Source organism: Chiloscyllium punctatum, chromosome 6, assembly GCF_047496795.1.
Source record: "Chiloscyllium punctatum isolate Juve2018m chromosome 6, sChiPun1.3, whole genome shotgun sequence".
In the NCBI taxonomy this organism is placed as follows: domain Eukaryota; kingdom Metazoa; phylum Chordata; class Chondrichthyes; order Orectolobiformes; family Hemiscylliidae; genus Chiloscyllium; species Chiloscyllium punctatum.
The window spans coordinates 3321232-3346270 of NC_092744.1; the positions used below are offsets into that span (position 1 = coordinate 3321232).

Below are 25039 nucleotides of genomic sequence, written 5' to 3' on the forward strand. Positions count from 1 at the left end.
TTATAGGTTTTTTTTAAAACCTCCTGTCCAGAGATGTTATGACAACTCTGGAGCAGGTGGGTCTCGAACCCAGCCTTTCCAGCTCAGAGGTAGGGACATGAACATTATCAGAGTCAATAGCTGCTCCCACTCAATTTGTGCCAGATCCTGTCCTAATGATATTGAAATCAGCCTTCCCACAATGTAGACATTTAACTTATCCTTATCCCTTTCTACAATGACTTCCAAAACTTAGAGTTACAGTCACTATCCCCAAGATGTTCACCCACTGACACTTCAACCCTTGACCAACTTCATTCCCCAGGGTTAGGTCGAGCACTGCCCAGTCTCTATTGGACTATTAAAGAACGGGCATAAAAACTCTGCTGGGTGCACTTTAAAAAAATTCCACCCCATCTAATTCTTCCTCATTAATGTTCGCAAAGTTGAAATCCCATACAATTATAACCTGTTCCTCACCTTTCTGTGATTTGCCAAAATGTCTGCTCCTCTATTGCCCTCTAACTGTTGGGAGGGGGTTGGGGGGAGGACTGTAGAATTCATAACAGAATGACTGCCATCACTTTAGAACAGTAAGAATCATCTGCTACAGCTCCAACTCATTCCTAAAAGATTTTAAGGCGGGGGGTGGGGTGTTTGTGGTGCAATGTCCCTGCCTCTATCCTAGGATTAAAAATCACACAACACCAGGTTATAGTCCAACAGGTTTAATTGGAAGCATTAGCTTTCAGAGAGACGCTCCTTCATCAGGTGATTGTCAGGTGATCAGATAACACAATCACCTGATGAAGGAGCGTCGCTCTGAAAGCTAGTGCTTCCAATTAAACCTATTGGACTATAACCTGGTGTTGTGTGATTTTTAACTTTGTCCACCCCAGTCCAACACCGACATCTCCAAATCATGACTTCTATCCCAGGAGGCCTAGACTCAAGTCCCACCCGCTCTTGAGCTGTATAATAATATTCTCTGAACATATTGATTAGGAAATCTTGGAAAGCTTTAGGGACTGGGGGGTAAGATACAAGCAAAGAGGTTTCACCCAGGCTTAATTCTGCTGGGAGGTCCTTGCTCCCAGATGGAGTTCCTGAACAGACAAACATTTATCATCTCCCTACTGTGGTTTTGTCTATTCTAAAACAAAGTTTAAATGAGCTAAAATAGTGACGTTGTTGCAAAACCTTCACATTCAAAAGTATATCTCTTTAGGCCAAGGTCACCCTTTATCAGTGAAATAACAATGTTTTCAATTTTCCATCAGGACAAGGAGCAGGAGAACACAAAATCAATGTTGTCTGAGATAACAAGCTGCAGGAGTGCTATTGTGAACAGACTTTAGCAGGCTCAGCAACCTCACCTATCAGCTCAAATTAGCTGCAATATGAAATAAAAGTGATCATTTGCAGTCTCAAGTTGTAACAGTTAATGGATGATGCTGAGTGAATTGCTTGTTTAATTTAACTCCATTATGAAAGCAATGCTTTGCTGGAAAGTTCTATTCTGTCCTGTTGTTCTTGACCTCTTCAAAAGATACAAAGTGGAAGAAATGGCTAAGGAGAATATTTCTCTTTGACATTTCATTGTCGACGAAAACGCTTTCACACAATGAACTACATAAGCCCTTACCTTCTCGCCTTTTTGGCCTGCATATCCAATGCCCTGCCAAAAAATGATAAAATATACATTTGAGATTGGAACTTCCCATTGAACTGGGTCTGAAATCAGCAACTCAGATGCAAAATGTAATTTCAAGTCACAAGATCCTCAAAGTTACTAAGCTCACTCAGCTCATCCAACCAGAAGATCCCTCACAGTGTCCAGCATCTATTCCTTTCATAACTATCAGATATTGCTTCTATCACCCTAACCCTGTTTTACAATTTGAGCTCTGATATAGTTTGGACACCCTTTGCATGCATCACCTATTTCAAGGTAAGATCGATAGTGATGGGGACCCAGGGATCTTCCTGACTGCGAGATCCTTGATTGAGGTTTGATAACCTGGGCCAATCAGGAAAGCCCTGCTTGACCGATATAACCAGCAGATTAGAATCTTCTCAGATCAGGAGCCAGACTCTGAGTGGGCTGGCCACAGCCAGTGTGCTGTGCACAGGTAAATAACAGGTGAATTGGTGACAGGACACCAGCATCTGTGCAATTATTTCAAGATCACAAGTTTGAAGTTCACCCAGGTCTGAAGGAGGATTACTGGGCTCAAAATGTCAACTCTGCTTTCTCTCCAAAGATGCTATCAGACCCGCTGAGTTTCTCCAGCAATTTCTGCTTTTGTTTCAGATCTTTGACTCTGCAGTTCTTTATTTCACAAATTTGATCCTTTGTTTCTCTTGGATACATGACAGTGATCTCAGTCCTCAGGAATTTGTTTATGTTGAGCCCTACTGTCAGCCTAGGGTCTCAATCCTCTTCTTTTCAAAATCATCACCTTGGCACGAGTGGAAACTTCTTGTTTTATTTTAACAGTGCCAAGCTGTGCTCTCAGGGGAGCAAGCATTTAATCTCTACCATAAGATTTCATTGAACCTGCCCTGTTCTTCTCTGTGAAAGCTGACGACTGACTCGAAAGATACAACAAAGCAGAGAGATTGAATCATTTTGCTTTATATCTGACTGTCAAACAGTTTGCTCGGATAACCAGCATGATTCTTTATATCAGTTGAATTATTCTCCCCATTCCTGACCTATCAGTGAAACTTTCTTTCTCAGAATGCCATGAGGCATTAGTAATGTTCAATAGCAGCTCATTCTGAGTAAAATGCATCATCACCAATCATTTAGATTTGGACCATCAATACAATGAGTTCACTAGGAGACCATTCATCCATAATTTAGCATTACACCGCAGTACATAGAACTATCATTATTCTGTGTTTTACACTTCATAACCATGTCATCATTTTGTAATTCATCAAAGATTTCATCAAAATTAAATAGTTCATTTTCAGCATAAGCAAATCCTCAGGCTACCAGTAGTGAAAAACTGTTCTGAGGAAGTTAAAAATCACTAAACACCAGGTTATAGTCCAACAGGTTTATTTGGAAGCACTAGCTTTCGGAGCGCTGCTCCTTCATCAGGTGTTGAGGAAGGATCATTGGACCCTAATGTTAACTTTGATTCCCCTCCACAGATGCTGCTAGACCTGCTGAGGTTTCAGAGCAAGTTCTGTCTTTGTTTGTGTAGTTAAAAACTTACCTGGTCACCTGGTAACCCTTGTAAACCAGGAGGTCCCTGGAAAGAAAGATTATTTGAAAAGATTAATTTGTGTGTTTCCATTTACACAAGGATTCGAGGCATATTACGAGATTTTTGTTTAAATTCACTGATATGGTGAATTAATGTTGTATTTATTCTAGCATGTCTTTGTTGTAGTTCTGAAATGTCTCTGGTGAAGGACCACTAATCATTAGAAATCAAAAAGTGTAATCTCCCCATCCAAATGATAAAATTATAAATTTTAAACATTTACAAGCATGTGCAAACTATAAACCTAATTATAAACAATATAATCACAATAAATTTGAAAAAAAAATCACACTCTTAAGGATGGAAGTCCTACATGAAAACAGACATCCCAGGTAGACAGGACAGTGAACAAGGCTTTTGGTATGCTTGTTTTTGTCGATCAGTACATTGAGTATAGGCTTTGAGAGGTCATATTGCGGCTGTACAGTTCTGAGAAGGATCACCAGAACCAAAATGTTAACTCTGATTTTTCTTCACAGATGCTGCCAACCTGCTGAGCTTTTCCAGCAATTTCTGTTTTTGTTTCTGATTTACAGCATCCACAGTTCTTTCGATTTTTATTTTGTACAGGACATTGGTAAGGCCACTCTTGGAATATTGTATGCAATTCTGGTCTCCCTGCTATGGGAAGGATGTTGTGAAACTTGAAAGGATTTAGAAAAGATTTACAAGGATGTTGCCAGGGTTGGAGGATTTGAGCTACAGGGAGAGGCTAAATAGGCTGGGGCTGTTTTGCCTGTAGCATCGAAGGCTGAGGTTTATAAAATCATGAGGAGCATGGACAGGGTGAATGGACAAGGTCTTTTACATGGGGTGGGAGAGTCCAGTACTAGAGGTTTAGGGTGAGAGGAGAAAGATATAAAAGAGACCTGAGGGGCAACTTTTTCATGCAGAGGGTGGGTGCGTGTATGGAATGAGCTGCCAGAGGAAGTGGTGGAGGCTGGTACAATTACAACATTTAAAAGGCATCTGGATGGGTATATGAATAGGAAGGGTTTAGAGGGATATGGGCCAAGTGCTGGCAAATGGGACGAGATTAGGTTAGGATATCTGGTCAGTATGGACAGGTTGGACTGAAGGGTCTGTTTCTGTGCTGTACATCTCTATGACTCTATGAGCTTAGGTACTCCCTCATTCACTGATATCAGTGAGTGACCATAGGTGCTTCACAATCCAGAGCCTAGTGGACTGCTAGCCCACTCTACTTTCTGTGGCTGCACTTTCACTCCCAACTTCCAGCTGATGTTATTGATGTTCTTTAGCAAACTGCTGGAAAGTCTTCATTGCCTCTTAAGGGGCCAAAGATCTGATTTTGGGAACCATTGTCATTGTAACCATTTTTGTGAAAATATCTTGTTTCACCAGCTTAAAACATGGAACAAAAAGACGTCACTCAAAGCTACTGCATTTCAAAGCAGTACTTCAGAAGGTGAGTCAACAATTTGGCTGGTTCCTGGTGATGAATTCAACTTGTTAGTCGGTCCCAGTTACAGATCAGTGTCATAGGCAGATTTCACTGATGCCTTATATTGTGGGAAGCTCCCAGTGATCGATGATATGGCTAATTCCTAGTGATATACAGTGTTGTAACTTTTACACGTGTGTAGATCAGTGCTGTGTGTACAACACAGTTGGGAGAAAGGAAGTTAAAAATCACACAACACTGGGTTATAGTCCAACAGGTCTATTTGGAAGCACTAGCTTTCGGAGCACTGTTCCTTCATCAGGTGGTTGTGAAGCAGGATCATAAGACACAGAATTTACAGCAAAAGATTATAGTGTCATACAGTTGAATCAATATATTGAACAAATCCAGATTGTTGTTAAATCTTTCATCTTTTAGAATGGATTTGCTGGTTTCGGTTCATTGAAACGTAAATCCCAGAACTTCTTTTAAGTCACATTCTCGAGATAATTTAAGGTTTTTTTAAGAAAAAGTGATACCTCAGCTCAGACAATGCCTTTAAGGTGCGAGGTTAGAGTCTGTCTGTATCAGTGCTAATCACTGAGCCACCGTGCCACCCCTCTCTTCAATGTTTGGCACCATTAACATAAATGGTGTTTAGATTAGATTACTTACAGTGTGGAAACAGGCCCTCCGGCCCAACAAGTCCACACCAACCCGCAACCCACCCATACCCCTACATTTACCCCTTCACCTAACACTATGGGCAATTTAGCATGGCCAATTCCTGGGGAAGGTGGGACCTCTATAGACAGGATGGTCTGCACCTGAACCTGAGGGGCACCAGTATCCTTGGGGGGAGGTTTGCTAGTGCTCTTGGGGGGGGTTTAAACTAACTCTGCAGGGGCATGGGAACCCAGACTGTAACTTTAGGGTGCAGGACCTGGAGTGTAGGGAGGGTAGGAATATGGTATCAATCTTAAAGGATCGTGCCTGTAAACAGAAGGGTGGCTTGAAGTGTGTATACTTTAATGCCAGAAGTATACGAAATAAGGTAGGTGAACTCGCAGCGTGGGTTGGTACCTGGGACTTCGATGTTGTGGCTATTACGGAGACATGGCTAGATCAGGGACAGGATTGGCTGTTGCAGGTTCCAGGGTTTAAATGTTTTAGTAGGGTCAGAGGTGGGGGTAAAAGAGGGGGGGGTGTGGCTTTGCTTGTCAAAGATAGTATTACAGCGGTGGAAAGGAAGATGGATGAAGATTTGCCATCTGAGGTAGTTTGGGTTGAGGTTAGGAATAGGAGAGGTGAGGTCACCCTGTTAGGAGTCTTTTACAGGCCTCCTAATAGTCCTAGAATCGTTGAAGAAAGGATTGTGAAGATGATTCAGGAGAAGAGTGACAGTAATAGGGTGATTGTTATGGGAGACTTTAACTTTCCTGATATTGATTGGGAAAGCTATAGCTCAAGTTCGTTAGATGGGTCAGTGTTTGTGCAATGTGTGCAGGAGAGTTTCCTGACACAATATGTAGATAAGCCAACAAGAGGTGAGGCCATACTGGATTTGGTTCTGGGTAACGAACCAGGCCAGGTATTAGAACTAGAGGTAGGTGAGCACTTTGGGGACAGTGACCACAATTCGGTGATTTTTAGTCTCGTGATGGGGAGGGATAAGTGTGTACTACAGGGCAAAAGTTATAACTGGGGGCAGGGAAATTATGATGCGTTGAGGCATGACTTAGGATGTGTGGATTGGAAAAGTAGATTCCAAGGCAAGAGCGTAATTGATATGTGGAACTTGTTCAAGGAGCAACTATTGAGTGTCCTTGATAAGTACGTACCTATCAGGCAGGGAGGAAAGGGTCGTGTGAAGGAGCCGTGGTTTAATAAGGAGTTGGAATCCCTTGTTAAATGGAAGAGGGCGGCCTTTGTAAAGATGAGGCGTGAAGGTTCAATAGGGGCGATTGAGAGTTATAAGGTAGCCCGGAAGGACCTGAAGAGAGAGCTAAGAGCAGCAAGGAGGGGACATGAAAGGTCCTTAGTTGGTAGGATTAGGGAAAACCCGAAGGCTTTCTATAGGTATGTTAGGAATAAAAGAATGACTAGGGAAGGAATAGGTCCAATCAAGGATAGTAATGGGAAGTTGCGTGTGGAGGCTGAAGAGATTGGGGAGGCGCTGAATGAATACTTTTCGTCAGTATTCACTCAGGAACAGGACATTGTTGTCGATACGAATACTGGGGCACGAATAAGTAGAATGGATGGCTTTGAGATATGTAGAGAAGAGGTGTTGGAAATTCTGGCAAGGGTGAAAATAGATAAGTCCCCTGGGCCTGATGGCATTTATCCTAGGATTCTCTGGGAAGCAAGGGAGGAGATTGCAGAGCCATTGGCCTTGATTTTTGTGTCCTCTTTGTCTACAGGAGTAGTGCCAGAGGACTGGAGGCTAGCAAACGTGGTTCCCTTGTTCAAGAAGGGGAGTAGGGATAATCCTAGTAACTATAGGCCAGTGAGTCTCACTTCTGTTGTGGGCAAAGTCTTAGAGAGAATTATAAGGGATAGGATTTATGCACATCTGGATAAGAATGATGTGATCAAGGATAGTCAGCATGGTTTTGTGAAGGGCAGGTCGTGCCTCACAAACCTTATTGAATTCTTTGAGAAGGTGACGAAGGAGGTAGATGAGGGGAAAGCGGTAGATGTAGTACATATGGATTTTAGTAAGGCGTTTGATAAGGTCCCCCATGGTAGGCTACTGCAGAAAATACAGAGATATGGCATTGAGGGTGAGTTGGAGGTTTGGATTAGGAATTGGCTCTCTGGAAGAAGACAGAGGGTAGTAGTTGATGGCAAAGATTCATCTTGGAGTGCCGTCACTAGTGGTGTTCCGCAAGGATCTGTTTTGGGACCATTGCTGTTTGTCATTTTTATAAATGACCTGGAGGAAGGGTTAGAAGGTTGGGTGAGCAAGTTTGCGGATGATACGAAAGTCGGAGGAGTTGTAGACAGTGAGGAAGGATATGGCAGGTTACAGCGGGATATAGAGAAGCTGCAGAGCTGGGCAGAAAGGTGGCAAATGGAGTTCAATGTAGCTAAGTGTGAAGTGATTCACTTTGGTAAGAGTAATAAAAAGATGGATTACTGGGCTAATGGTAGACTACTTGGTAGTGTGGAAGAGCAGAGGGATCTTGGTGTCCATGTACACAGATCTCTGAAAGTTGCCACCCAGGTAAATAGTGCAGTGAAGAAGGCATATGGCGTACTGGCTTTTATTGGTAGAGGAATTGAGTTCCGGAGTCCTGAGGTCATGCTGCAGTTGTATAAGACTCTGGTGCGGCCGCATCTGGAATATTGTGTGCAGTTTTGGTCGCCATACTATAGGAAGGATGTGGAGGCACTGGAACGGGTGCAGAGGAAGTTTACCAGGATGTTGCCTGGTATGGTAGGAAGATCCTATGAGGAAAGGCTGAGGCACTTGGGGTTGTTTTCTTTGGAGAAAAGAAGGTTTAGGGGTGATTTGATAGAGGTGTACAAGATGATTAGGGGGTTAGATAGGGTTGACAGTGAGAACCTTTTTCCGCGTATGGAGTCAGCTATTACAAGGGGGCATAGCTTTAAATTAAGGGGGGGTAGATATAGGACTGATGTTAGGGGTAGGTTCTTCACTCAGCGAGTCGTAAGATCATGGAATGCCCTGCCAGTAGCAGTAGTGGACTCTCCCTCTTTATGGGTATTTAAGCGGGCATTGGATAGGTATATGGAGGATAGTGGGTTAGTGTAGGTTAGGTGGGCTTTGATCGGCGCAACATCGAGGGCCGAAGGGCCTGTACTGCGCTGTATTGTTCTATGTTCTATGTTCTAATTCACCTAACCTGCACATCTTTGGACTGTGGGAGGAAACCGGAGCACCCGGAGGAAACCCACGCAGACACGGGGAGAATGTGCAAACTCTACACAGTCAGTCGCCTGAGGTGGGAATTGAACCCGGGTCTCTGGCGCTGTGAGGCAGCAGTGATGAGATGGACTTCTTACCAATTCTTCAGAATGGCCACAACTTATCTATAAAACTGCTTCATGTTTTGTATCACAAGATCTGAACAATAGACAGACTGGTGACAGAGAAGGAAAGAAAAGGAAACAGACTCCTCACTTTGGATCTCACCCTGTCATGGACAATTTCCCCAAACACCTGGAGATCGAGAATCAGCCTGTTCAGGTGCATAAAGACTCACAGCAGAAACTGGTAATAATGCACCATCTTTGGATTGAGGGACAGCCGATGATGGCAAGGAGAGGACATTGATGGATCAGGTTTGTGGTTCAAAAGAAGCTCTAAAGGACAGCCATAACAAACACTAGCTGAAAATATGTTGCTGGAAAAGCGCAGCAGGTCAGGCAGCATCCAAGGAACAGGAGAATCGATGTTTCGGGCATAAGCCCTTCTTCAGGAATGAGGAAAGTGTGTCCAGCAGGCTAAGATAAAAGGTAGGGAGGAGGGACTTGGGGGAGGGGCGTTGGAAATGCGATAGGTGGAAGGAGGTCAAGGTGAGGGTGATAGGCCTCCCACAGCTATCTAGACTACACCTCCTCCCACCCTGCCCCCTGTAAAAACGCCATCCCATATTCCCAATTCCTTCGTCTCCGCCACATCTGCTCCCAGGAGGACCAGTTCCAAAACCGTACAACCCAGATGGCCTCCTTCTTCAAAGACCGCAATTTCCCCCCAGACGTGGTCGACGATGCTCTCCACCGCATCTCTTCCACTTCCCGCTCCTCCGACCTTGAGCCCCGCCCCTCCAACTGCCACCAGGACAGAACCCCACTGGTCCTCACCTACCACCCCATCAACCTCCATGTACAGCGTATCATCCGCTGTCATTTCCGCCACCTCCAAACAGACCCCACCACCAGGGATATATTTCCCTCCCCTATCAGCATTCCGAAAAGGCCACTCCCTCCATGACTCCCTCGTCAGGTCCACACCCCCCACCAAACCAACCTCCACTCCCGGCACCTTCCCCTGCAACCGTAAGAAAAGCAAAACTTGTGCCCACACCTTCCCCCTTACTTCCCTCCAAGGCCCCAAGGGATACTTCCATATCCGCCAAAAATTCACCTGCACCTCCACACACATCATCTATTGCATCCGCTGCACCCGATGTGGCCTCCTCTATATTGGGGAGACAGGCCGCCTACTTGCGGAACGTTTCAGAGAACACCTCTGGGACACCCGGACCAACCAACCCAACCACCCCGTAGCCCAACACTTCAACTCCCCCTCCCACTCCACCAAGGACATGCAGGTCCTTGGACTCCTCCATCGCCAGACCATAGCAACACGACGGCCGGAGGAAGAGCGCCTCATCTTCCGCCTGGGATCCCTCCAACCACAAGGGATGAACTCAGATTTCTCCAGTTTCCTCATTTCCCCTCCCCCCACCTTGTCTCAGTCAAATCCCTCGAACTCAGCACCGCCTTCCTAACCTGCAATCTTCTTCCTGACCTCTCCGCCCCCACCCCACTCCGGCCTATCACCCTCACCTTGACCTCCTTCCACCTATCGCATTCCCAACGCCCCTCCCCCAAGTTCCTCCTCCCTACCTTTTATCTTAGCCTGCTGGACACACTTTCCTCATTCCTGAAGAAGGGCTTATGCCCAAAACGTCGATTCTCCTGTTCCTTGGATGCTGCCTGACCTGCTGCGCTTTTCCAGCAACACATTTTCAGCTCTGATCTCCAGCATCTGCAGTCCTCACTTTCTCCATAAAAAACACTAGCTCAGTTTCTCTCCACAGACACTGTCAGATTTGCAAAACCTCACCACCACTATCTGTTTCCAAATCAATATTATACATTATTCCCAGGGATGGATCAAACTGTGGAATGTTCCCTTTAGTCTACTTAGAATAAAACTCAGACACTCCCCATACAATGGATCTGATTTAACCAGCTTGAGAATTTTCAACATTGTATTGTCCTATGTCAGCCCTGAAAACATCAACACCTGTTTTTTTCCCCTTGCTACTATTAACTCTTGCTGCAGAATAATGCCGACATGAACATATTTCCAGGATTTTACATCTTTCCCATGAAAATGTCATGATCTTATTTCTAGCTGGTTTCTCTGCTGCTCTTCCCCAATTAGGCTGTCATTACAGTATTTTATTTCAGTGGCACCTCTTGGATCATCTCATTCCAACAGTGATCTACTTACTGGAAAACCTGGTGGGCCTCTCGGTCCTGCAATACCTGGAAGACCAGAAGCTCCTGGAACACCCTGCAAGAGGGCAAAAGAAAATAAATTTATGTCTGCCGTTGGTGATACAGTGTAACAGGACAAGGCATTTGATGTCAGATTATTGTATTAATGGATACTTCTCCTCATGAAGGGCTTTTGCCCGAAACGTCGATCTTCCTACTCTTCAATGCTGCCTGACCTGCTGTGCTTTTCCAGCACCACACTAATCTAGCCCCTCACTTCTCCTTAAGAACCAGCCCTGACAAATGGGCTGAATGACTTAGAATACTCTAGTTCAAACTCAACGGACCTAAGGGGCTCCTCTGTTCTGTGTGATTCTATGACTTTCTCCCATGTTGCATCATTCAAAGATCCTACTCCTGCTGTTAAATAGTTGAATGCAATTTCTCTCAGATACTGCAGACAATGATTAGGGTGACATTTTATTTATTTCTAAGTTACAAATTACATTGTGTAGGGTGAGAGGGGAAAGACATAAAAGAAACCTAAGGGGCAACTTTTTCACGCACAGGGTATACGTGTGTGGAATGATCTGCCAGAGGATGTGGTGGAGGCTGGTACAATTACAACATTTAAGTGGCATTTGGATGGGTATATGAATAGGAAGGGTTTGGAGGGATATGGGCCGGATGCTGGTAGGTGGGACTAGATTGGGTTGGGATATCTGGTCGGCATGGGTTGGCATCGGTTGGGAAGGGTCTGTTTCCGTGCTGTACATCTCTATGACTCTATAAGCTGTTTGAGAATAATTAAACATTGCTTAGTGTTCCAGCAAACCTTCCCTGAATAGAACAGCAGGTGCTGGAAATGCGAAACAAAACAGAAATTGCTGGAGAAACTCAGCCGGTCTGGCAGCAACAATGGAGAGAGAAATAGAGTTAATGTTTCAAATCCAGTGAACTGGAGAAGGGTCAGTGAACTCAAAGCATTAACTCTATTTCTCCCTCCACAGATATACCAGACCTATTGATTCTCCAATACTTTCTGTTTTTGCTGCTTTGAACAGAACCACTGGGTTTCAGACACAACTTGATCACCTCCTTCAGAAACCTTTAATATGTCCATCATCGTTCACTGATAACGTCACTTATCTTTTTATAGAAACAAAGTCGAGGATGGCATCAATAATGACCTTTGTAAAGCTAAAGCGATTTATTTTGATTAAAATGAAATACTTTAAGCTGTACTCAAACGTTGAATTGGTATTTTGATGGCACCTTCATGTTAAATGGACATTTCTTTTCGTGATTGGTCAGTAAGCACCCACATTCTTGTTTTTTTTTCCCCCACCTGTACCGATTCAAACTTATTACTGTCTACAATTTCAATTTTTCTAATTATAAGAACATAGGAAAAGTAGAGGCCATTCTGCCCCTTGAGCCTGTTCTACCATTTATTGAGATCAAGGCTGATCTGTGGCCTAACTCCATATCCTTGCCTTTAGCCCGTATCCCTTACAACCTCTGGTTAACAAAAATGCATTCACCTTAGACTTAGAATTAGCAAGCATCCAGCATCCAGTGCCATTTGTGGAAGAGAGTTCCAAACCTCTCCCACCCATTGTGGGTGTGTTGAAGTGCTTTCTAATATCTCCCCTGAACAACCTAGCCCTAATTCTCAGGATGTGCCCCTAGTTTTAGAATCCCCAAGCAGTGGGAATAGTTTTCTTTTCTTCTTCATATCGTGAAGGCTTCAAACAGATCACCACTTAACTTTCTCAATTCTAAAGACAAAAAGCTAATTTGTATAATCTTTCCTCATAACTTAATCCCTCAAGTCCCGATACCATTTTTGTAAATCTAGACTGTACTCCCTCCAAGGCCAATCTATCCTTCCTGAGGTATAGTGCCCAGATCTGCTCTCAGAACTCCAAGGTCACTCTTCATAACAGTAAAATCCATCAGCTGCCACTTAGTCTGCCCATCAGCTGGTCCAAACTGCTTTGAGTAGGACCAATCTTTCTGAAGATCATTGCTTGGCCACTTAATTCAAGTGTTTCTAATTAATTAATGTTTCTTGCTTTCCATTAGCAAGCCAGCCTTTGTCCTGCAGATGCTAATCTATTAATTCCACCAGTTTTCTGTAAAGTCACACATATGGAACAGATTTGATTATATACACAATTGTATCTTCTGAAGTAATTCAAAGTCTTCAGTTATGGTTTAAATTTCAGATGTCAGTTACAAATAATTAAAAATAGGCTGCCAAACAATGTTTAAAAAGTGCAATTCAGCAAATGGTTGGAAATTGTCATCTGAGTAAGTTCTGGGTTTCAATTATATACTTAATTAATGTCATTGGTACCCGTTAGCATAAATGCCAACTTTACTGTTATAATTTCTGATAGTTGCTTTAGGTAGGAGAAACTGAGTTTACATTGAGACATTAACTCTGTTTCTCTCTCCACAGATGCTGCCAGACCTGCTAAGTTTCTCCAGTGATTCCTGTTTTTGTTTCAGATTTCCAACATCTGCCATAGTTAGCTATTAGTCTGTTTTAGCCTGTGAGATCTCATTCTCATCTTTATTGTTCATTGCAGATGATTAGTCAACAGTGCAAAGGTTAAACATAAGTTCAATAGATTAGTAAAAAAAAGAAAAACAATGGTTAAACACATTAGATTTAACAGCACAATAGAGGGACACTCAGAAGTTCAAAACTCCCATAGCTGAAAATTAAAGGTTGAAAATTAAGTTACTATTTAAGTCAATTCCACCTTCAGTAAAGGTTACTGCATCTAACTGAATGCCATCCTGCTCAACCTTGAACCTTGCTTCCAAACAACTTAGATCTGTCCTCCATGTATCTAGTTCCCATCCTTGTCCTGTTCCCTCCTCTGTCAAGATTTCCTTCCCCGTGTCTCTCTTTCTCTCTCAGCTATGACCACCTTTCCTAGGATTTCCCTGCGTTTCAGTCCTGCTTAGACTCTGCTCTCTCCTCACTTGAACTTTGCCTCTTATATTGAAACGCTGTTTCTAATCAGTTAACATTTTGATTAATTAATTGCCAGTGAAGTAATACATTAAAGCTGACTCTGATGAATTGACAGCCCAAAGTGAACACTTCCTTTCATTATTCATAAGCTGATTAATGCCTTCAACACATCACTATCTTTTAATGACTCAGAGATATCCTGATTCTCTGCTGGGCAGATAACCTTAGAAAAGCAAAATCAAAAATGAGGAAATTATTTGTTACTTACAGGAAAGCCACTGGGGCCTTGGGATCCTGGGTCTCCCTATGGATGAGAGAACAAATTAATCCATCAATCTTTAAATGTTTCAACTGTCTTTACCCAATGATACCATTCTAACAAAATTCATCTGCTCAAATCAGATTAATCAGGCAACTGCTACTTAAATTCAGTTTGCCACAATTTTCAACTACAGTCTGTCACCTTTGCATTCAGCTTTCTACTAGTGCACAGCTCTTAATAGTTGTTCCCCTGAAATACTTGCTTTGCCCAATATTTCGTTGTGTATTTTTGGTATTTGTGTGTTGGACTTACTCAGTCATTTATAGTCAAGAGGTGAGCAATCTATCTTCATAGTCTCATTGACCTATATCTCACTGATTCCCAGTATGCAACCACTATATTCTGTTATTTCTCTGGGTTTTACTGTTATTTATGACTGTTCCTGACTGAAACATTTTAATCTGTTCCTTTGTGTGGCCCCAATTCCTATTTAGTCTACCGCTCCTCAATTTGAAGCCAATGGGTTGGATTTATCCAATGGGAATGGGAAACAATCAAAGTCCAGATTGCTTCCCAATCCTGAGCCCACTCGGCATGCAGGGTCACTGACTGAGACTTTCACAGAAGAATCTCCTTAATGAGAATGAAGACAGATCCTATGCCCTATGAAGGTCCACAAAGCTGGAGGGCAAATCAGAAACATCCCAGATTGAAAGAATTAAGAGATAAGAAAGTGAGAAAGTGCTTCAATGCTCAGCTCCCCACCTCCTATCTTTTAACACATTAATTAAAATATGCAACAATCCCAGCTGGGCTGGAGTTGAGTTGGAGAAGTGTGGTATGGTGAGAGTGGATAGCTTGTAGAGTGGGCAGGGATGGAGAGGGGAGTCCTAAAACAGGACCAGTGCTAGCTCTTACACCTAGGAATGCCAGGGGATGGTAACTAAAGAGCAGTCTCCCTTACATGGCATTAAGCCAGTTCAAGGATACTCTGAGCAGATAGTTTACCTTCTGCATAGCTCACAATAATTCGACTGATTACTTGTAGACTAAATGCTGGAATTGTTTTTCAAATAGTTAACTGACATTCTTGAGCGGAATGGATTTTGGAAATTAAATATAGAAGCATAATCTAATTTTTTTCCAATGAATAATGAAGTACAAAAGTACATGAGTAAATTTTCAATTACACTCAGCTGCATTATTGTATTAATCTCAAACAAATCAGCAAGAAACCGGAGCACAGATTTTTTAACAGTTACACTTCAATGTCAATGGCTTGTAAGTCACATTCTTGTACCCAAGTGTTTAAGATTAGTTAATTAGCATAGATTTCATATTTTCCAGTTGATTCCATGAACCTACAATACAACTTTTTATCTATAGCCTCTTACTCCCCTTCATTTTCGTACATTGCAATAGATACAATGTTAATACTGAACTATTAATTTTAGGGTCCTACACTGGTCTGAGTAATGTTTCAGGATTTTGCATTAGTTATTTCATTAAACAGTTTAGACTGAATTTTTGCTGTTAAGGTAATTAGCAGGCAGGGCAGCTGTTGTGTTTTGATGACCTTGTGGTCACTTAAAGGCACCAACCAGCCTGGCTTCAAACAATTGTTTGTGTTTTAATTATACAAAGTGTATTCAAGATTTATATGTCAGCTTTCAAGAAATGGGCAAACCATTTGAACTGAGCACCTTGAACTGAGTATGACCCATCTTTAAATGTGAACTATGTTTACTATTAATAAGTTTACTAAATGACTTGATCAATTAACTAAAACTGCAGAAGAAACCACCTTCACTTTAAAAGGAGATGCTGATGATGTTTTATGAATGTTGGATTTTAATTGCTTTAATATCCTGAGAATGTTGAGGTGAATTGTTTACAACACTTGACATTATTGATAAGGGGGTGTAACATTGTTTACACAACTCCTCTGTATCTAAAAGGCTGTGACATTTGTTCACATTAGATAATGTTGGGGCAGATATTTATTTGGCTTCCATAAGATATGTATTTGGCTTTTAGGGCGGCACGGTGGCACAGTGGTTAGCACTGCTGCCTCACAGCGCCAGAGACCTGGGTTCAATTCCCACCTCAGGCGACTGACTGTGTGGAGTTTGCACATTCTCCCCGTGTCTGCGTGGGTTTCCTCTGGGTGCTCCGGTTTCCTCCCACAGTCCAAAGATGTGCAGGTCAGGTGAATTGGCCAATCTAAAATTGCCCGTAGTGTTAGGTAAGGGGTAAATGTAGGGGTATGGGTGGGTTGCGCTTCGGCGGGGCGGTGTGGACTTGTTGGGCCAAAGGGCCTGTTTCCACACTGTAAGTAATCTAATCTAATCTAAAAAAAACTCCAGTTATAGAGGTAGAGGGTGACATCAAACTCTCACCTTAAGTGAATGGAAAGTGAATTTGAACTATTTCCTAAAAAGGAATTAGAAACACCTCAGGTTTGCAATAAGAATTGAAAACTCAATATTTGTTGGCACGGTGCTACCATAAGCTTCTGTGATAGAATTCTTCTGAGACACAATTCAACCTAACATCATTTCAGAGGCTGGAGATGTGAGATGTCAGTGGAGTTGGCCATATTCCATAAACCCTGGACCTTGAAAGATAGGAAGCTTCTGTGTTGTGTTCTCTGTATTTTTGTTACGTATTTAGAAAATCTTTTATAGATTCTACTTGGTTCATCAATACTGGCCTTGTTAAGTCAAACAAAACTGAAGACCCCATTGTCATAAAATAAAAATTCAGAACTGAACAGGTTTTGAGTAAAAGAGCTCTGTACCTCAAGATCTGTAACACTTACAACTTACTGCACCTGCCTTCGAAGTCTCTTTAAAGTCTGCATATTTTAGCATATTTCAGCACAGCAACCTGAATCATGCAGATACAGCAAAGTATCAACTTTAACTGAATACAAGTCCCAACTCATGAAGTACAGTGCTTTGCTAACATTCCTTCTTCCACATCAAAAGCAGGTTTCAGAATTGATAGCTTTTATCTTCAACTGATGGTTAAGTCATACTCCGGACGATTGCTATGTCTATGTTTTGCTGGGTTCCTTTCCTAGAAAAGTCCCGCATCTTCACTTTGTTCTTTCATCTTTTCTTCTGTAATCCATTTGGAATTAAGATAGTATTTATATAGAGTTAGCTGGTATGATGGTGTTTTAAAAATTGTATTCGGTCACCACTGGGGAGTCAGTGGTAAACAATGGTAATGTCACTACTGGAGCAATCCAGAACACCAAGTTTAATGTTCTTGAACATAGGCTTGAATCTTACGATGGTAAATGGTGAATTTGAATTCAATGAAAATCTGAATAAAAAGCTAATGTAATGACTATGGTGTAACCACTGTCGATTCCCTCATGCCCTTTGGCGAAAGGAAATCTGCCATCCAGACCCATTGAGACTTCGTTGACTTGGATCCACAGCAATGTGGCTGGTTGGTAACTCTTAATGGCCCCAGGGCAATTAGGATGGGGCAATAAAATGCCAGTAGGGTTAGTGATGCCCACATCGCATCAACAAATTAAATTAGTTTGTCGAAAACAACTGTTTTACTCTACAAATACTTAGCCCAACAGCTCATGCTATGATGTACAAGCCAGGGCCCCACACTGTCATCATCTTCCTTCCTACATTTACTACACTGGAAGGTAAAGAAAACTGATGGATAGCAACTAGTGCTTTAAAGTGACACTCACCGGGGGACCCATCAAAGGGAAGGTAAACGTTAGAGAATCTCCTTTTGACCCCTTTGGTCCTGGTATTCCCTGAAAGAAACATGGTGCAAGCCAAGTATGACAAACAATGAATAGCAATAAAATAAATGTATTCACATGTTCTGACATTTCAGCAAAGTACTGTTCATATCAAAGATATTCATATCCTAAACTCTAGTTCTAATTCAGTGTGAAATATTTCTCTGCAAAATGCTAAAACTATTGCCTATTGCATGTACTTCTTGGGAGTGTGACATCTGTAATGTTTTCTTTTCATGCTAATCCTAAAACAGTTATTTGATGCACTTAATTATTCAATATATTTGTGGTTCTCCTTGCAATTCCACCTCAAAAGCACTATTTATCCGAAATCTGACACATCCTCCTGCTATCGTATGCTGTTGAATGATCATACATCTCGCAACATTCTCAGCAATGCTAACACTCAGTATCAGTCCCTTTACCCAGCTCTCTTCCTGTTGCTCACTGCTGCACCAATCCTTCCACCTCTCGCTGTCCGGCTGTGACCCCTCCACCATCCTCACACCGAACAATCACAGCCACTGTGGGTGATCCTATACATCTTTATAAAAACAGACAGAGTCATTTCAGAGACGGGTAGGAAGCTTGATCAAAGAGGTCACTTTTAACCAGGGTCCTAATAAGGAGAGGGAGAGGATGACGCAAATCTGCTTAATCAGAGAATTTCAGAGCATGGACGAATTCATGAGTGAAAATGGTGGCATGAAGAGGTCAGAGTCAGAGACCAGAGCAGACAAAGGCCATTCCACCCATCGAGTTTGCTCTGCCTTTCAGTAAGATTGTGGCTAATCTGATGATCCTCAGCTCCATTTCCCTGTCTTTTCCCCACAACCACTAATTCCCTTACTGATTAAAAATCTATACTTAACCTATACTTAAAGATCCAGACTCCACAGGCCTCTGCAGTAAAGATCCAGACTCCACAGGCCTCTACAGTAATGATCTAGACTCCACAGGCCTCTGCAGTAAAGATCCAGACTCCATAGGCCTCTGCAGTAAAGATCCAGACTCCACAGGCCTCTGCAGTAAAGATCCAAACTCCACAGGCCTCTACAGTAATGATCTAGACTCCACAGGCCTCTACAGTAATGATCTAGACTCCACAGGCCTCTGCAGTAAAGATCCAGACTCCATAGGCCTCTGCAGTAAAGATCCAGACTCCACAGGCCTCTGCAGTAAAGATCCAGACTCCATAGGCCTCTGCAGTAAAGATCCAGACTCCACAGGCCTCTGCAGTAAAGATCCAGACTCCATAGGCCTCTGCAGTAAAGATCCAGACTCCACAGGCCTCTACAGTAAAGATCCAGACTCCATAGGCCTCTGCAGTAAAGATCCAAACTCCACAGGCCTCTACAGTAATGATCTAGACTCCACAGGCCTCTACAGTAATGATCCAGACTCCACAGGCCTCTACAGTAATGATCTAGACTCCACAGGCCTCTACAGTAATGATCCAGACTCCACAGGCCTCTACAGTAATGATCTAGACTCCACAGGCCTCTACAGTAATGATCTAGACTCCACAGGCCTCTACAGTAAAGATCCAGACTCCATAGGCCTCTGCAGTAAAGATCCAAACTCCACAGGCCTCTACAGTAATGATCTAGACTCCACAGGCCTCTGCAGTAAAGATCCAAACTCCACAGGCCTCTACAGTAATTATCTAGACTCCACAGGCCTCTACAGTAAAGATCCAGACTCCACAGGCCTCTACGGTAATGATCCAAACTCCACAGGCCTCTACAGTAATGATCTAGACTCCACAGGCCTCTACGGTAATGATCTAGACTCCACAGGCCTCTGCAGTAAAGATCCAAACTCCACAGGCCTCTACAGTAATGATCTAGACTCCACAGGCCTCTACAGTAATGATCTAAACTCCACAGGCCTCTACGGTAATGATCCAGACTCCATAGGCCTCTGCAGTAAAGATCCAAACTTCATAGGCCTCTGCAGTAACAATTCAGACTCCACAGGCCTTTTCAGTAATGATTCAGACTCCTCAGGCCTCTGCAGTAATGATTCAGACTCCTCAGGCCTCTGCAGTAATGATTCAGACTCCACAGGCCTTTGCAGTAAAGAATTCCAAGGATTTGCTGTGCTCAGAGAGAAGAAATTCCCCCACATCTCTGTCTTCAATGTATAACCCCTTACCCTGAGATGATGCTCCTCTGGTCCTAGACTCTCCCATGAAGAAAAACCTCATTTTGTTTGTTATGGACCAGCTGATTGTGAGGTGGCTGTGTTCTTTTTTAAATATACCTCATTGATTGAGAAGCATTTCATTTTACATAATTGTTTGGAATAAAAGCAATTCCTTGTTCTGCCTACCTGTAAAATAATAACCTTGAGACAGGAAGCCTAGCAGAGAGACCCTCCTGAGCTCTATTGACTGAGTGCACTTGTAAAACAGTGGGTACATCATTAACGGGGACTCAATCAACAACAGTCAAAATGAGCTGGAAACTAGCTGACCACTCTCAAAAACACACTGTGGGCCATAACAGATGGAACACCGTTGAAGAGACCATCATGCAATTCCAAAGTGGAAAAGCCTGGCCAAGGCTTCGGGACAGCAACGTTTCAGAAATTAGAAATGTAACAGGTTTTAAGCAAGTGAAAGCGAAGAGGCTGGAATAAAGACAAAAGATCTGTGATGGAGAGTAAGACAAGAGAAAATAAATGATAAAGGGGGCAACACTGAAAGGCCAAAAGGAATGGTGATAGAAGAGGAAAAATAAACAAAGGATGTGTCTAGAGGTGTGAATGGCAGAAAAATTTCAGTCTGAAAATGCAGACAATGAAAAATATACAGGATTAAAGCAAAAACTTGCGGGAAAAAATGAAACAAAGCTGGAGCAAACACAAACGACTTGAAATTGCTGGACTCAATGTTGAAACCAGAAAACCGTAAAGTGCCTAATCAAAAGATGAGGTGTGGTTGCTCATGTTTTCATTGAGAAACAGAACATCAATTATTTGGAGAGTTTTAGAATCAGTGGGAGGGCAGGGGATGTGACAGAGGTGGAGGGTTTGCAATAGACAAGACATAAAATTACAATATCAGCCCAGGGTCAAACAGAACATGGAGGTATCAAACTGTAACTCTTAAGATTTTGAGGACAGTGTGTGGTCAGTGTTTCTGTGAGGAATGGGGGTGTTTACAAAGGAGTTGCGGTGAAGAAAAATGTCCAAGAGAAAATAAAATCAGTGTGGAAAAGCCATTCAAACAGTTGACTCATCCCTTGATCTAAATCCTTTCCCATAACCTTATTATTTTTCATTATCTTTCTCAGCAAAGTCATATCCCTTTAATCTGCTGAACGAAAAATATACAGGTCGTTCTGCTATGACATGTGTTTCATTAATGCAAATTCACGATAACATGATTGACAAGTTGGTGACACTGTTTCTAAAACATAAATATTTAAAGGTGTATTGGTTATAATACGATCCCAGCCCCATTCGATTAAACGGTGCTGCTATTACACAATTTTATTATAACACGAGATCGGAACTACAACATTATAGCAGAATTGACTGCACTCAATTCCCTTTTCAATGGCTGTATTGAATGAGGTAGTTTGATGTTGGTGAGTGCAGCACAGGATCCGAGGTAATGATGACGGCAGGTCAGCCTCTGCACTCGGTGAAGAAAGCAGCATCTGTGGTCAGTGTCGGTCTGCATTGGAGACGCGTTAGACCTGAATCGTACGGCTGGCAGGTTGACCGGGGTGACAGTTGCATTGGCAGCAGCATGGTCAGCCCGGTGTGGTGCTCCTGGCACCTAGTGATGGTGCCATTGGTCACCCTGCAGTGGGACTCCTGGGATGTGAGTGCATTGGTGGGCATGGAGATCCCATCTCACCCCACCCCGTCAATGTCGAGCAGCACACAGGAAGGGAAGAAAACTCTGTTTTCTGTAATATTTTAGTTGTATCGTAATATCTACTGTAACTCAAAATGGCACCAGAGCATTGCAATATAGTACACTTTTCACCAAATTTATTTGTTAAACACAAGTGACAATAACTCATTCAATGCAATTCAATTCTGTTACCACATGGGAACAATGTTTCCAAGTGAAGATCCTATTCTCTGAGGGTTACAATGAAGGATTCTTACCGGCAAGCCAGGTCTTCCTGGATATCCCGCACTCCCTGGAAGGCCAGGGTCTCCTCGAGTTCCATTACAACCATCCAATCCAGGAGGCCCCCTTGGGCCTTGCAGCCCTGGAAAACCCTAAAGTGATGACAACTGGTTAAAAGGTTGTAATGCAGCCATCTGAGAGGGATGGATTCATATTGCTATACAGGGCTTTGCTTGAGAAAACTTTACATCAGGGTTAGAGCCTGAACTAGCACAGTTCAGGTTAGTCTATCAGAGTAAAAACACACAACCACAACTCCATCGTAGTCAACAAGTGGAAAGTAATCCAAGTACATACTCACCGGAATGCCGTCTAATCCTAGAAAGCCAGGAACACCAGTAGCGCCCTGCAACATTAAAACAGTTGGGTTAATTTTGTAAATTAGACCTTGCCTGACCCTCTTTCTAACAATTAATAGGAAGCCTAGTTGATCTGTTCTCTTCATGCCACCAAAGAGCAGTCCTCAGCAATTTTAGGTGTTTGGAGTACAGTGTTATTGGTATTGTCAAATATAAGGGCATAGAATTGAATTTCCTTTTATTATATGAATTTGTAAAACTTTGAAATATGATCAGGTCCAAGCAGGAGTTTTGTTCTTATTCTTTCACAGGTTTGGGGGGGGGGGGCGGTCTCTGACTGGGCCAGAATTTGTTATCCACCCCACAATGCCTTTCAAAGGTAGAGGTGAGCCACCTCTTTGAACTCCTGCAGTCCATGTGGGTTACGGACACTGACAGTCCAGTTACAGAGGATAGTAACAAAACTATGCCTCTTACAAAACAGTTTCTGGCTCAACCAGCTGTTTGTTTGAATGTGATGGCTATTATTCTTCAAGTGTTTATATGTCATTGCAGATTGGCAACAGGTTACACTCATCAGACTCGATGGTGGGCTCTAATACATTCTGCGCGCAACCATGTCTTTATCTTACTCCATCTCCTTTAATTCCAGGAAATCCAGGCAGGCCGCGATCTCCCTTTTGTCCTTTTGCTCCCGGGGGACCTTGTGGGCCTTGAAGTCCAGGGGAACCTGTTGGACCTTGTCTTCCTAGTAAGCCTGGCTGACCCTGCGGTTAATAGGCAAGATGTTGGCAATTTTTTCAAGACATCAATTTTTGCAACAAATCAAGCTGAACGATCAACTCCCTGCACAGTTACGTTCACACATTTCACTGGTTTTAGATACAACAGAGAGAAGAAGACAGAGGAGATCCAATAGATTTAGCAGACAGGGAGAAGCGCCCCCTGCTCATAAAGGGAATAAGTTCAAGAGGGACATATATTTAAAATAATGTGCAAAAGAACTTGTTCACACAATGGGCAGTTAGGACATGGAATGCACTTGGCAAAAGTGAGGACTACAGATGCTGGAAATCAGAGTCTAGTTTGGAGTGTGGTGCTGGAAAAGCACAGCAGATCAGGCAGCATCTGAGGAGCAGGAAAATCCACGTTTTGGGCAGAAGCCCTTCATCAGGAATGCACTGCCTGGAAACATGGGGGAGGCAGGTTCAATTGAGGCAATCACGAGAGGCATTGGATGGTTATTTGGATAGAAATAATATGCAAATGTTTGGGGAAAAATGCAGGAGACTGGCACCAGGTAATGATACTCATTTGAAGGGTATGAATGGGATGAATGACCTCCTCCTGAACCATAACAGTTCTGTGATTCTGTGAATAGAACAGGGAAAAGCATCAAGAGACAATGTCAATCTAAGTTATGCACATCAGAGCATTCATTCTGCTGTTCCCCGAAATGAGAGGCTATTCCATTTATGAAGCTGATTAACTCCTCAACTTATAAAGAAGTCACTTCATTGTAAATTAACCAACCCACTTAATCTCCCAGTGAGAAAATCAGCAATGATTCTTCCTTCTCTGCACTAAAGCAAACCTTGCAAAAATCTTGGATACACCCCTTATCTTAGATCTTGCATTGTTCATTCTTGACTAGTTACATTCCTTTGCATGACAATTTTTATCAGAATATTGATCAGGATTCCATATCCTACAGTGCATTTGATTACCTGTATTTGGACCTTTCCTCACAGCTGTTAAAAGCATTTCCAACTACATATTCATCCAGCATTGTTCTTATAAAGTTCCATGGAAAAAAGTGAAAAAGTTGCATTTGAATTTTATCACACCTCTCTAAAAAAATTAAAATTCACGGAAAGCAGGGGCACCTTTTTATTTGCTATTTTTCATTCCAATGAGAATGGAATGGTGATACAGTGGTTAGCACTGTTGCCTCACAACGCCGGGTGAGAGACCCGGGTTCAATTCCTGCCTCAGGCGACTGACTGTGTGGAGTTTGCACATTCTCCCCGTGTCTGCGTGGGTTTCCTCCAGGTGCTCCAGTTTCCTCCCACAGTCCAAAAATGTGCAGGTTAGGTGAATTGGCCATGCTAAATTGCCTGTAGTGTTAGGTGAAGGAGTAAATGAAGGGAATGTGTCTGGGTGGGTTGCGCTTTGGCGGGTCGGTGTGGACTTGTTGGGCCGAAGGGCCTGTTTCCACACTGTAATCTAATCTAATCTAATTCTGTTTTATCTGAATCCAAAAATGCAAGAAGGACAAATCTTTTGCTTCTTTACATCCAAAGGGTTTTTTTCCATGTGTTTTTTTTTACAAGTCAAGGCAAAAAGTATTTGCATTTGTTTACTGGAAGCTGTGTGTGACAGGAATCTCAAGCCACGTTCAAAGAAACTAAAGAGAGTGACATAATGGCAGGTAATCAGACAGAACATGGACTTTCATTTCACCTTAACAAAAAAAAACTGGATTCGCACCAACTTTCATGAACTGTCTACATTTTGTAGGTACAGCAAAAAGATGAAGCTTTGATAAATATGCATTTCAAATGACTTCATATACTCACAAAAAGAATGCAATTTGCATTCAAAGATTTTTGTTTAGGATGACGGGATAACTTGCTTCTTACATTTTCACATTCCTTTTGCTCACTGTAATGTAGTTTTTTTACAA

General features: G+C 42.6%; 1 protein-coding gene across 1 annotated transcript in view; it reads right to left on the reverse strand.

The window, feature by feature from the left end:
* LOC140478581 (uncharacterized) overlaps window positions 1-25039 on the reverse strand; it is a 256307-nt gene that overhangs the window by 139595 nt on the left and 91673 nt on the right. The window contains exons 5-12 of the mRNA XM_072571802.1: window positions 22986-23120; window positions 22356-22400; window positions 22030-22146; window positions 17845-17913; window positions 14127-14162; window positions 10880-10942; window positions 3210-3245; window positions 1625-1657 (exon numbers count right to left, since the gene is read on the reverse strand). Coding sequence (XP_072427903.1) covers window positions 1625-1657; window positions 3210-3245; window positions 10880-10942; window positions 14127-14162; window positions 17845-17913; window positions 22030-22146; window positions 22356-22400; window positions 22986-23120 — 534 coding nt within the window. The remainder of the gene's footprint in view (window positions 1-1624; window positions 1658-3209; window positions 3246-10879; window positions 10943-14126; window positions 14163-17844; window positions 17914-22029; window positions 22147-22355; window positions 22401-22985; window positions 23121-25039) is intronic.